Here is a 13406-nt window from a genome sequence, read left to right as displayed (position 1 = left end):
ACGACACTATAAACCTGAGGACAAATCTGAGAGAACAGAAAAAGGAAAGGAAACTTAGCTTAGAACCATGCAGCGCTACAGGAGACGGCAGCACTGCAGAGGTGAGGACCGGCACCTGTTTGAAAGAGACAAATGCACACAAACACACACAACAACGAACGAGAAACGAGAAACAAACACAGAGAGAGGAAAAGTGGTTATACAGAACTTGAGGACATTACCTACATGTAAATATCTAAATAATTATAAATTTGTTGTGTTTTCTTTAACAATGTCAGAAGGAGAGAGGCACTGAGGCACCGTCTTCCGCCCCCCGACGCTCCTGCTGCGCCTCCTCCTTCTGACAGGAACTGCCTACAGAACAAGCATGAATGATGCCTGAGTGGACACACACAACTCACAAGTTCCTGGCTCTGTCAGCTCCTCTGCAGAGGGTTTCCCTAAGAAGGTGGACCTAGCAGGGTCACCGGGGGACGGGGAGCTGTGCCTCACGGCCCTCACTTCGTCGGAGAAACCCTCATGCAGAGTTCAGAAACTTGTGTGTTGAGTATGTCGCTGTGAGCCTCCACCATTTAACTAGTGGGTGCAGCCTGAACTGTCTAGAGACAGACCAGACCAGCTGCACAACACAGACACTTCAAACCTGAGGACAAATCTGAGAGAACAGAAAAAGGAAAGGAAACTTAGCTTAGAACCATGCAGCGCTACAGGAGACGGCAGCACTGCAGAGGTGAGGACCGGCACCTGTTTGAAAGAGACAAATGCACACAAACACACACAACAACGAACGAGAAACAAACACAGAGAGAGGGAAAAAGTGGTTATACAGAACTTGAGGACATTACCTACATGTAAATATCTAAATATTATAAATTTGTTGTGTTTTTCTTAAACAATGTCAGAAGGGGGGAGAGAGGCACTGATGCACAGCTTCCGCCCCCCGACGCTCTCTGCTGCGCCTCCTCCTTCTGACAGGAACTGCCTACAGAACAAGCAGGAATGATGTCCTGAGTGGGAACACACACAACTCACAAGTTCCTGGCTCTGTCAGCTCCTCTGCAGAGGGTTTCCCATAAGAAGGGTGGACCTAGCAGGGTCACCGGGGGACGGGGAGCTGTGCCTCACGGCCCTCACTTCATCGGAGAAACCCTCATGCAGAGTTCAGAAACTTGTGTGTTGAGTAGGTTCGCTGTGAGCCTCCACCATTTAACTAGTGTGGGTGCAAGCCTGAACTGTCTAGAGACAGACCAGACCAGCTGCACAACACAGACACTTCAAACCTGAGGACAAATCTAAGAGAACAGAAAAAGGAAAGGAAACTTAGCTTAGAACCATGCAGCATGTTGTGCAGCTGGTCTGGTCTGTCTCTAGACAGTTCAGGCTGCACCCACTAGTTAAATGGTGGAGGCTCACAGCGACATACTCAACACACAAGTTTCTGAACTCTGCATGAGGGTTTCTCCGACGAAGTGAGGGCCGTGAGGCACAGCTCCCCGTCCCCCGGTGACCCTGCTAGGTCCACCTTCTTAGGGAAACCCTCTGCAGAGGAGCTGACAGAGCCAGGAACTTGTGAGTTGTGTGTGTCCACTCAGGCATCATTCATGCTTGTTCTGTAGGCAGTTCCTGTCAGAAGGAGGAGGCGCAGCAGGAGCGTCGGGGGGCGGAAGACGGTGCCTCAGTGCCTCTCTCCTTCTGACATTGCTTGAAGCCCTAAATGTTGAGTTTCAGGTGTATATCTGAACCTTTGGAATGTGGCCTCCTGTTCCTGTGGCCATTTGCTTTTTATGAACCTTATCTTTATTCCTGTTATTGTAGCCTGTTACCCCATGATCAGTGACAAAACCCTTTTAACTTTTTGTTCTTTGTATGTAATTAGCAACCCTTCCACTACTCTGTTACCCTTCTGGTATAAATAACAGTGGTCTGGTTTACCCACTCATTACCCACTGTCTGTGTCTGTAAATCCATCTTATAAAGGTATACTTTGATAAGCACACCACCATAGCAAACAAAAGGAAAAAGGACCTGAAGTCAGATTTTTTTTCTTCAACACATCTCATGCATCTAATTCCTTGCTTTTTCACAAAGACTGTAGATTATTTTATCTTTTTAAAAACACTGCATGAAAATATAAAATCCATCATTGTGGATACCTTTTTTGTCTTTTTTGTTTAAGTAATGAAGTAACAGCACTTTATGATATGTTAAATAAATAAAACTCAGTGTACTTAACACAGGAAATAAAGACAGATTTGTCTTTAAACTTCCTACAAGAAATGAAAACAGTAAAACCAAAGAAAAAACAATAACTGAAAGCACTCTTAGTAGACTGAGATCTATTTCTGGGAACATGTAAAACATCTGAATCTGATCCTTGAGAGGTCTGACTGAGCTGTAGACAGTGAGCAAGTCAGAGATGTACTTGGAATGATGGTACAGCCCCCACAGAGTCCTGATCTCAACATCATCGAGTGTGTCTGAGATTGCATGAAGAGACAGAAAGATGTGAGGAAGCTTACATCCACAGAAGATCTGTGGTTAGTTCTCCAAGATGATTGGAACAATCTACCAGTCGAGTTCGTTCAAAAACTGTGTGCAAGTGTGCCTAGCAGTATATGCTGTTTTGAAGGCAAAGGGTGGTCACACCAAATATTGATTTGTCTTAGCTTTCTCTTTTGTTCATTCACTTGATGAAAATAAAAGATTAGCACTTCCATTTTTGAAAGCATTCTTTGTTTACAGCATTTTTTTTTTCACCTGCCTAAAACCTTTGCACAGTGCCGTATGTCTGGATTTATTATGTGTTGTGCATTGTTTATGTTATGAAACGGCTGTGTGCAGGCAGGAAAAGGACCCAAAGTGCAGACACTCGGAGGCAAAATGTGAACTCAAAACAGATTTAATGCTGAACTCCAAAAAAGTAACAAAACTGAGACTCCAAGGGTGGCAGGTGGGCTGCACAGCAAGATGAGGGTAGATCACAGCACAGACACAGAGAAACACGGGGCTTAAATACACAGAGGGAGCAATCAGGGAATGGGAAACAGGAGGGAAACACAGCTGGGGCAAATCAGGCCTAAGGAGACAAAGGAATTAAAACCAGACACATTAACATGAGACACGGACTTTCAAAGTAAAACAGGAAACATAACACAGAGACGCATGACTTGACACAAGGATACAGCAGACAGGGGAGACAGCAACTATGGATCACAGACAGAAAACCAGAACACTAAAACTCTAACAAAACCCACACAGAAAACCTAAACTAAGAATAAACCTATAAACCATAAGGCACAGCTAGAATATAATGAAATAAACTAAATCAAAGAACCAAAAACACAAAACACTGGGTCGACGACCCAGGCACCCTAACAGTTTAGTCTTCTAGCTTGGTATTATTTTCCACTGCTCCCTACTTTAGTTATCCACGTTTCTATTTCCTAGTTCATTGTCTGATTTGGTTGGTTCTCTTTCACGTCCAGTCTGTCTCTGTCTCATCTGTGTGTACGTGTGTCAGTTGTGTGTTGTCAGTTTGCTCATCATGTCTTTCATCTCTGTGTTCTGTGCTTGTCTCTTCCTGTTTTACTTTGTTAGTCTCCGTCTGCATGAGTAGTTCTTAGACCTTTGCAATATAAGTTAAAAAAATAATCTACAAATCTTAAATCAACATGAACACTTCAACACAAGACCAACTGGGGCAAGAAGCCTCTACTATACTACATGCACTTGTGTATGATATTGCCCTTCTCTCCTTTTGGGTGGCAAAATTCTTAAAATTATTTATTTTTTCTATACTATTGTAGGATCTTTACATTATAATATAAAACACCTTGAGGCAACTGTTGGTGTTGTGTTGATTTTTTGTTTCATTTTCGATCATGTAAACAGTATACAAAAGTTTGTTTAGGAAAGAAAAGAAAAAATGCAATACAAAATAAAGCTAAATACAATAAACATATCTAATTTAGACACTACATAAAGTACAGGTCATACATATCATTTCAGCATATTTTGCCACAAAGGTAAGATAATGACATTACTGTTTAACTATAGTGTTATGAGGGTCTTGGTGGCCTCTCATAATAAGCCAAGGGGTGTGGGTGAAAGCGTGTCATAGATATTAGCTGATAAATTAATTTGAAAATGTACCAATTCTAGGCACTGCTGTCTATGTAACATCATTTTACCAGGATGCTTTACATGGAAAATAAAGAATCTTTACTTATGTATCGCACCTTTATTTATTGATTGCATTTAGCAGGAGGTGCTGTAATCATGCCACAGTTGTCCCTTTCAAGGATCACAAGATATTTGCATCAGAAATAAAATATTGTTATTAAGTGGCTGCTAATGTTGACTTAGTCAAAACCAGTGAAATTTTACACAGTGTGAATACAATTACAACAAAGATGCATGCGTGTAGAGCTGGTTATGTAAAACATTTTTAAGATTTCTAACATATGGCAAACTTGTTAAACTTTATCAGACTGTGTCACAGGGATTCTGCCACTCCTTGATTTCAGTCAATTAAAGATCTGGCGAGTTCGCTGGAGCAGCTGTTGGAATCGAGTAGCGAAATCCTTTACATGGAGGTAAACCAGGGGAGTCAAAACACTGTTCAAACACACAATTCCACGACTTATTTGATGAGCCCCAAAGACTCCCTCATCCCAATCTGGACATTTCCCCTGTTTTGACAAAACTCTTGAATAAAGGCTGAGGTTCTTGAAAATATGATAGGGGATGTAAATAACCGAGAAGAGAAGGCACAAGATGAATAACAACTTTAAAACTCGTTTTTTCACCACATCCTTTATGGTATTTGCATGACAGAGAACAAAAGTCACATGTCCATAGCAGCCAAGTAAAATAAGGAGTGGCATAACAAACCCAGTCAATGTCCAACCCACACTGTATTTCAGATAATCCTCCACATACTCGTTAGAGGTGGTATGGTAGCATTTTTCAGTTCTATTTGGTGAGATTTTGGAGAAGAAGATATCTGGAAGACTTTGAGCAATCACCAACAGCCAAACCACAACTGAGATAGCCACAGAGTGAGTCACAGTTATTCTCCCCATCATCCTCATTGGATGGACAATAGCCAGGTACCTGTACACACTTATACAAGTGAGGAATCCAATGCTGCCGTATAAATTCAAGTTGAAGCAGAATCTTGTGATCTTGCAGAAGGCATCTCCAAAGATCCATTTACTGTCCATAAAGTAGTACGCTGACAAAAATGGGAGTGTTAGCAGGAACAAAAAATTAGCAACTCCAAGGTTCAGAAGGAACAGATTAATGTGTCGAAGTTTCTTCTTTTTTTGCAGCAGAGACTTCAGTCCCAATCCAGTTCCTCCCAGACCAACAATCATAACAAAGGCATAAATGACAGGTAGAATTTTGTGTTCATGGAGTTTTAAGTTGCCTGAAGTACAGGATCTGTTATTCATTGTGCTTCTAAAGTAAAGTCTGCACAATCTTCCCCCTTCATGGAGAGTTCTATGTCATGAAAGTGAAAGAAAACACACCCTATTTTTGTTTTTTTTGTTTTAACAATTTATACGTCATGTTCAAGTTTGAATTCCTGCCCACTGAAGCATAAGACTGAGATCTCAAGTGAATGCAACATGTCTAATAGATATGCATGCAATCTTAATCTTGCCTTTGGGCATTGTTTGGAATGTGAAAGCAAGCAGCGTATTATTTTTGTATTTTTACTATATTTTTCAATAAATCTAAAAATGAACATCCTCACATTTTCACACAAGTTCTCAAAGTACACAAAGACACTTAAACCAAAACAAAGAAATTCAGAAATATAATATTTGAGGCCTGTCTGGTGGTGGCATGCAAGAGTGGGCAGGCATGGAATCCTAAAATTCACCAGGTGTTGCAAATGCTTTTGCAGGATAGTCAGTGTCAACAAGAACTCGTATTACTAGATGTAAACGGGAGGCTTAGGTCTCTTCCACAGAACAAGATTAAATTATTTGGAAAAGAAGATGGGGGAGGAGATAGACTGATAGTAGGTGTATCAGCTGGCATGTGTGGGGAAACCACAGTAAACAAGTGGTGGAGAGGTTGGAGGGAGTGCGCAATAGAAAAGGTGAAAACTGACTCCTTCAGTGACTATAGTTGCTATGAGGTAGTGACCTGATAAAAAATTATTAGGTTTCATGATTTTGACAGACCTCGCTTTTCTTGTTCACCCTGACAACTTTGTGCTTTTTTTTGCAGTCTTTCATGGCTAAACAACTGTAAATTATCACTTTTACAGTTGCCAAAATATTTATCAAAATAAAAAATGATGGATTGTTTTTAACTGTTTAACTATTAGTTTCATGTGAGTCAATATTACTTATTCTGAATCAGTAATAGATTATAATAAATCAGTAATGTTTAAGGTTTTTAAATGAAGCTTATTCCCAAGTTCAATAAGAAAGGTCTATGGCCACACATGTGTCAGCTCCTGGGTGCTGACACCTAAATGTAAGCTTTATCAGACTTTCCCACGCTGTCAAGCCGCTTGTGTCATCACTGGTCTAGTCCAATCACCTTCTCGCTGCTTTCTCCAAGCCAATCAGCATTCATGGTGCATACTTTAGATTTACCTGTGAATCTCTGTCTCTTTCACAGAGGTCCTGCTCTAAACCCTGTCACAGCTGGGGTTCCGTTCTGCCGGGATCGCCGTTGGAGTCAAAGTCATGTTAACTGTTTCTAATGATCTGTCCTTATTGAAATATTCACCAGGTGTTGCAAATGCTTTTGCAGGATAGTCAGTGTCAACAAGAACTCGTATTACTAGATGCAAACAGGAAGCTTAGGTCTCTTCCACAGAGCAAGATTAAACTATTTAGAAAAGGGGTGTATCAGCTGGCATGTGTGAGGAAACCACAGTAAACAAGTGGTGGAGAGGTTGGAGGGAGTGTGCAATAGAAAAGAAAAAACTGACTCCATCTATATGTGTGTGTGTGTGTGAGTTGATTAGTCAGAGAAAAATATTAAAATATTTTATTACAAAGAGTTCTGAGCAATTTTTCAGTTGCCATCTTTAAATATTTACAGTGGGGCAAAAAAGTATTTAGTCATCCACCGATTGTGCAAGTTCCCCCACTTAAAATGATGACAGAGGTCAGCAATTTGCACCAGAGGTACACTTCAACTGTGAGAGACAGAATGTGGGGGGGGGGGGGGGGAAATCCATGAATCCACATGGTAGGATTTGTAAAGAATTTATTCGTAAATTAGGGTGGAAAATAAGTATTTGGTCAATAACAAAAATACAACTCAATACTTTGTAACATAACCTTTGTTGGCAATAACAGAGGTCAAACGTTTACTATAGGTCTTTACCAGGTTTGCACACACAGTAGCTGGTATTTTGGCCCATTCCTCCATGCAGATCTTCTCGAGAGCAGTGATGTTTTGGGGCTGTCGCCGAGCAACACGGACTTTCAACTCCCGCCACAGATTTTCTATGGGGTTGAGGTCTGGAGACTGGCTAGGCCACTCCAGGACTTTCAAATGCTTCTTACGGAGCCACTCCTTTGTTGCCCGGGCGGTGTGTTTTGGATCATTGTCATGTTGGAAGACCCAGCCTCGTTTCATCTTCAAAGTTCTCACTGATGGAAGGAGGTTTTGGCTCAAAATCTCACGATACATGGCCCCATTCATTCTGTCCTTAACACGGATCAGTCGTCCTGTCCCCTTGGCAGAAAAACAGCCCCATAGCATGATGTTTCCACCCCCATGCTTCACAGTAGGTATGGTGTTCTTGGGATGCAACTCAGTATTCTTCTTCCTCCAAACACGATGAGTTGAGTTTATACCAAAAAGTTCTACTTTGGTTTCATCTGACCACATGACATTCTCCCAATCCTCTGCTGTATCATCCATGTGCTCTCTGGCAAACTTCAGACGGGCCTGGACATGCACTGGCTTCAGCAGCGGAACACGTCTGGCACTGCGGGATTTGATTCCCTGCCGTTGTAGTGTGTTACTGATGGTGACCTTTGTTTTTTTTTTTTTTTTTTGCCTGTCCCATTTGGTTCTTTAGCCATCAGAATTGTTGTCTGAAGACCAACAAGGATACCCAATGGATTTACTTTGCCAAATGGATCATCGTGGCATTGCCGTATTGGTCCATTTGATCGATCTTTGTTTTTATTATTTATTATATTTTATTTTCAGATGTTACAGACAGGACAGACATGAGTGAGGGATAGGAAAGGGAGAAAGAAAGAGGAAGGAAAAGAAAAACAGAAAGGGAGAGGGACAGTGAGAAAGGGGGGGAGAAAAAAAAATCTCCTGGATCACCTGTTGAGAGAAGAATAGAAAACAAGCAAAAAAAAAAAACCTAAAGCAACATACTAAACACAACACCATCGCATTAATCTAGCTAAGTGTAAACAGCAGTAAATACTAAATATTCAATGTTGTTGTGCAGCACGCAGGACAGACAGCGCACAATGTGCTTTGAAGTAGCAGCCAAGAAAGGTGTAATTTAAGTCTACGAGCAGTGAACACCCGTGTGCATACCTGTGTGGATCAGCGCGCTTGTATTCAAATGGTTTCCACATGTAATGGTCTGCAAGAGGATGTAGCGAGCCATAGCCCCGTCCCCCAGGGCATGAAGCAGGCATGGAGATGGTGACCTTTGTTACTTTGGTCCCAGCTCTCTGCAGGTCATTCACCAGGTCCCCCCGTGTGGTTCTGGGATCTTTGCTCACCGTTCTCATGATCATTTTGACCCCACGGGATGAGATCTTGCGTGGAGCCCCAAATCGAGGGAGATTATCAGTGGTCTTGTATGTCTTCCATTTTCTGATGATTGCTCCCACAGTTGATTTTTTCACACCAAGCTGCTTGCCTATTGTAGATTCACTCTTCCCAGTCTGGTGCAGGTCTACAATACTTTTCCTGGTGTCCTTCGAAAGCTCTTTGGTCTTGGCCATGGCGGAGTTTGGAGTCTGACTGTTTGAGGCTGTGGACAGGTGTCTTTTATACAGATGATGAGTTCAAACAGGTGCCATTCATACAGGTAACGAGTGGGGGACAGAAAAGCTTCTTACAGAAGACGTTACAGGTCTGTGAGAGCCAGAGATTTTCCTTGTTTGAGGTGACCAAATACTTATTTTCCACCCTAATTTACGAATAAATTCTTTACAAATCCTACCATGTGGATTCATGGATTTTTTTTTCACATTCTGTCTCTCACAGTTGAAGTGTACCTCTGGTGCAAATTACTGACCTCTGTCATCATTTTAAGTGGGGGAACTTGCACAATCGGTGGCTGACTAAATACTTTTTTGCCCCACTGTATTAGAACTGCATTTGCATTGCCGCTGTGCAACATGTGCATGCAATATGAGAACAGAAAAGCAAAGTTTCGTTAGAGAATAAATTAAATATATTGTCAAAATATTTTGTTTTTTATCTGGTTTAAAGAAAAATCAGTTTTATATGATTTATGTTATTTTCTTTCACTAGAACGCACTGTGTGAACTCATGCGGTCTTCTTTTAAAAAAGATGCAAGTACAAGCCATATGAACCCATTCACAAAGCAGTTGTACTCTATGCTCTTAGGTCTTTTTATCTGTATACACACACTTATACACCAATGACCCAGGGGCTGCTTGTGAGTGTTTTAACTACTAACCACAACTTGTTAATGATTGCACTGAAAAATAAATCATGATAATCATCTCCCAGTGCTCTGCCCTGACCTTATTGTGTGCAAGTGTTGCTGTTGTGATATATGTGAAAAATGTGGATAAGAGTATATTTACATCAAAAATCTAATGTCATTAGGAACTGGCTGTTGATTTTTTTTTCTCAGTCACAGCTTTAGTCATTCTCTGTTGACATTAGCTTCCTTTCACAGATCTGTCATAACACAGACACATGGAGCTGTTTCCTCTGAATCCATAGTTTATTTAAAACATTGTATAATATAGTATAAAAAAGAATGTAATAAATAGAAAAAAAGGACAGCAAATGAACAGTGTAGCTGTTAAGCACAGCAGTAAAAGATGAGATCAAAGTCAACAATGAACTAGTCTTGTGTATACTGTGTCGCCTGCACACTGCCATATCTTGATACAGTCAGACGATTTAACATATGACAAGATCGCAGGAGAAGCTTATTGAACTGAGTAGAAATATCTGTGATATGGAGGTAAACCAGGGGGTTCAAAACACTATTCAGACACACAAGACCACGACTTATCTGATGAGCACTGAAGACTCCATTATTCCATGTAGGGCATTGCCCCTTTTTTAATAATCCTCTTGCATAAAGGTTGAGGTTGCTAAAAATATGATATGGGATGTAACAAACTGAGAAGAGAAGAATCAAAATAAACAACAACTTTAAGCTTCTTTGTTTTACTTCCTTGTCAATGGTATTACTTTGGCAGAGAACCAAAATCACATGTCCATAGCAGCCAAGTAGGATAAGGAACGGGATGCAAAACCCAGTGAGTGTCTGTCCAAGACTGTATGTCAGGTAATCCTCGACATACTGTGTAGAGGTGGTATGGTAGCATTTTGCGGTTTCATTTGTTTTGGTGGTGTTGTTTGTGGATGTTTTGAGGTAGAGCATGTCTGGAAGACTTTGAACACTCACCAACAGCCAAACCACAACTGAGATAACCACAGTGTTACGGACAGTCATCCTTCCCATCGCTTTCAGTGGATGGACAATAGCCAGATACCTGTTCACACTTATACAGGTGAGGAATCCAATGCTGCCGTATAAATTCAAGTTGAAGCAGAATCTTGTGATCTTGCAGAAGGCATCTCCAAATATCCAATTACTGTTCATAAAATAGTATGCTGACAAAAATGGTAGTGTTGGAAGGAACAAAAAATTGGCAAGTCCAATGTTTAAAAGAAACACATTGTTTCCAACTTTCTTCTGTTTCTGCAGGATCGACTTCATCCCCCATCCATTAGCTCCCAGACCAATAATCAATACCATGGTGTAAATGGATGGTAGAATTTTGCGTTCAAAGTCATATTCAACAGAAGTACAATTATCAGGCATTGTGTGTCTGTACAACCTCACTCCTCTGTGGCAGAATTACAAATGAGGCAAGTGAAAGAAAACCAGCTCATAGAGTGATCGGTCATGTCCCTGCTTGTAAACCAGCACCGAGAAACTGGAAAGAGATTCCTAATAATTGTGCAACACCTTGTGTATACATGCTTGTGAAACTGTCTGTTTGCTTGCTAGCGCACAAATACTGTTTACCTTTCTATCAATGCACCACACAAAAGCATGTTTGTTATTGTATTGTTATCATTTGTGTCATTCAAAACATTTTTTTAACTAAAACTTTCAGAAAAGATCGCATTTTCAAGTCCTAGACATTGAATGTTCATTATAACTTGGATTACAAGGTTATTTTTATTGCATGTAACACCCTGTGTGAAAGTTAGTTAAGCATATGAAATGCAGATGCATATTATTATTTATCAGTAAACACTTTGTTTGACAGCAAAGCTTTGTGATCTAAACAGATGGGCATCTAATAACCTCCGTTTGTGGTTGTTTTGCACACGATGGTAGCTGTATTTTAAACCATTTATTACCTAAAACATCATTTTACATAAGTAAGTATGTCACGGCTGGCGGAGTGAGCCGTGTGGTGTGGAGGAAAAGGAGGACCCAAAATGCGGCAGTGACTGATGATTCGAGTGACGTTTATTTACAAGGTGGCAGTGGCAGAAACAGGCAACGAATCGTGAGAGATTACTAACGGAAAACTAAACTGGGAGAAACTAACTGACAAACCTGAGACCATACGAAAGGGGTGCAGGGCAGAGAGACGCAGATTAAGGAACAGGATACCAAGAAACACAGATGAACGCAGTGATACATGGATGAATGCAGACGAGCCGACAAGGAACACAGACCGACACCCACTAAATATACACACACAAGGTAATCGGGTATACATGAATACACATGATGACTGGAGGACACAAGCTGAACACAATGACAACAGACACAGACCTTCAGAATAGAGCAGGAAATCCAGAACACGAGCCTTCAAAGTAAAGCAGGAAACACACAGACTGATTTGCAACACAACACGGGGACATGAACAGAGCACCAAGGACAGACACAGGTAGGGCTGAATATACACCAAACTTCAGGTTCAACCCTACACCAATACAAAATCAGAATAAACACAAAACGCTGGGTCAACGACCCAGGACCATGACAAAGTATGTCATTGCCTGGGAGTCTTGATGGGTTATTTGTGATTTCTGATTGTTGTTGAAAGTTTTCAGTTTGCTTTTAATTATTATTCCACAGCTTTAGTTTTAATTACTATTGTAAATGGCCTGTATTTGTATATTTGATCGTCTTCTTTGAATTCATTCATGTTTTTGTTTTCATGGAGTCTCCATAGTTTTTCTTGTCACTTGATTTAGCTGTTGTCTCTGTGTTTTTCTACTGTTGCCTGTATTCCCCTGTTGTGTTATTTCCTGTTATTTTTGTAGTCATTTATGTCTTGTGGGGGATTTTGTTGTTGTTATAGTGGTGTTTTTTGCTTATGGACTCTTTGCTTATGTTGGGGTTTTTTTTATGAACTACTTTTTTCTTTTTGTTGAACTCACCTAGAAATCTGCATTTAGCTCCTCATCATGCAATACATAATAGAGGCAGAAAGAAGGCACAGCAAGCTGGATAGAAGAAGAGGATTGAAGTGAGTGGGCAGAAGACGTAGTGCTTAACAGATCAGAAAGGTAAGGAGGAGCAAGGTTCTGAATGGCCTTGAAGGTTAGCAGAAGAAGTTTGAATATTATCTGGAATTTCACTGGGAGCCAGTGTAGTTCCTTAAGAACAGTGGTAATGTGCTGGTAGGAGGGGGTTCTGGTAATAATGTGGGCAACGGAGTTTTATACCAGTTGAAGCTTATGAAGGGATTTTTGGGTGAGACCACGGAAGAGAGAATTACAGTAGTCAAGGCGGGAGGTAACGAGACTATGGACAAGAATGGACATAGGATAGGACATAGAATGGGTGGAAAGAGAAGGATGTAATCTGTTAATGTTGCGTAGATGGAAATAGGCAGAGCAGGTGAGATTATTGATGTAAGATTTAAAGGATAGTGAACTGTCTAGGATGACACCAAGGCTCTTACCCTGAGGTGAAGGGAAAACTGTGGAGTTATCGATAGTGAGAGAGAAATGATTTGCCTTCAAAAGGTTGGATTTAGTGCCAATAGGAAGGATTTCAGTTTTATCCTCATTAAGTTTTAGAAAATTACAGTTGAACCAGGATTTTAATTTAGTTTGGCATTCTATAAGGGAAGAAGGTGGGAGGGAGGAATCAGGCCTGGAGGAGAGATATAACTGGGTGTCATCAGCAAAACAGTGAAAGTGA

The 13406-nt window shown here is 40.8% G+C and overlaps 2 protein-coding genes across 2 annotated transcripts in view; both read right to left on the bottom strand.

Annotated features, from left to right (window-relative positions):
- Positions 1-7060, bottom strand: part of LOC120737445 (P2Y purinoceptor 1-like) — a 25721-nt gene extending 18661 nt beyond the window's left edge. Inside the window, exon 1 of the mRNA XM_040038147.1 lies at positions 1743-7060. Within this exon, the coding sequence (XP_039894081.1) occupies positions 4527-5456 (930 nt within the window). The 5' untranslated portion in view covers positions 5457-7060 and the 3' untranslated portion in view covers positions 1743-4526. The remainder of the gene's footprint in view (positions 1-1742) is intronic.
- A 2264-nt stretch (positions 7061-9324) lies between these two features.
- LOC120737425 (P2Y purinoceptor 1-like) lies at positions 9325-11293 on the bottom strand. Its single transcript, XM_040038110.1, has one exon. The coding sequence runs from the start codon at positions 11052-11054 to the stop codon at positions 10062-10064; it is 993 nt and encodes a 330-aa protein (XP_039894044.1). The 5' UTR covers positions 11055-11293; the 3' UTR covers positions 9325-10061.
- Between the last annotated feature and the right edge of the window lie 2113 nt (positions 11294-13406).

The sequence above is a fragment of the Simochromis diagramma genome, unplaced genomic scaffold (genome assembly GCF_900408965.1).
Source record: "Simochromis diagramma unplaced genomic scaffold, fSimDia1.1 OVJJ01000061.1, whole genome shotgun sequence".
NCBI lineage: Eukaryota > Metazoa > Chordata > Actinopteri > Cichliformes > Cichlidae > Simochromis > Simochromis diagramma.
The sequence above is the reverse complement of the archived record's forward strand: the minus strand, read 5'-3'. Positions and strand labels throughout refer to the sequence as shown.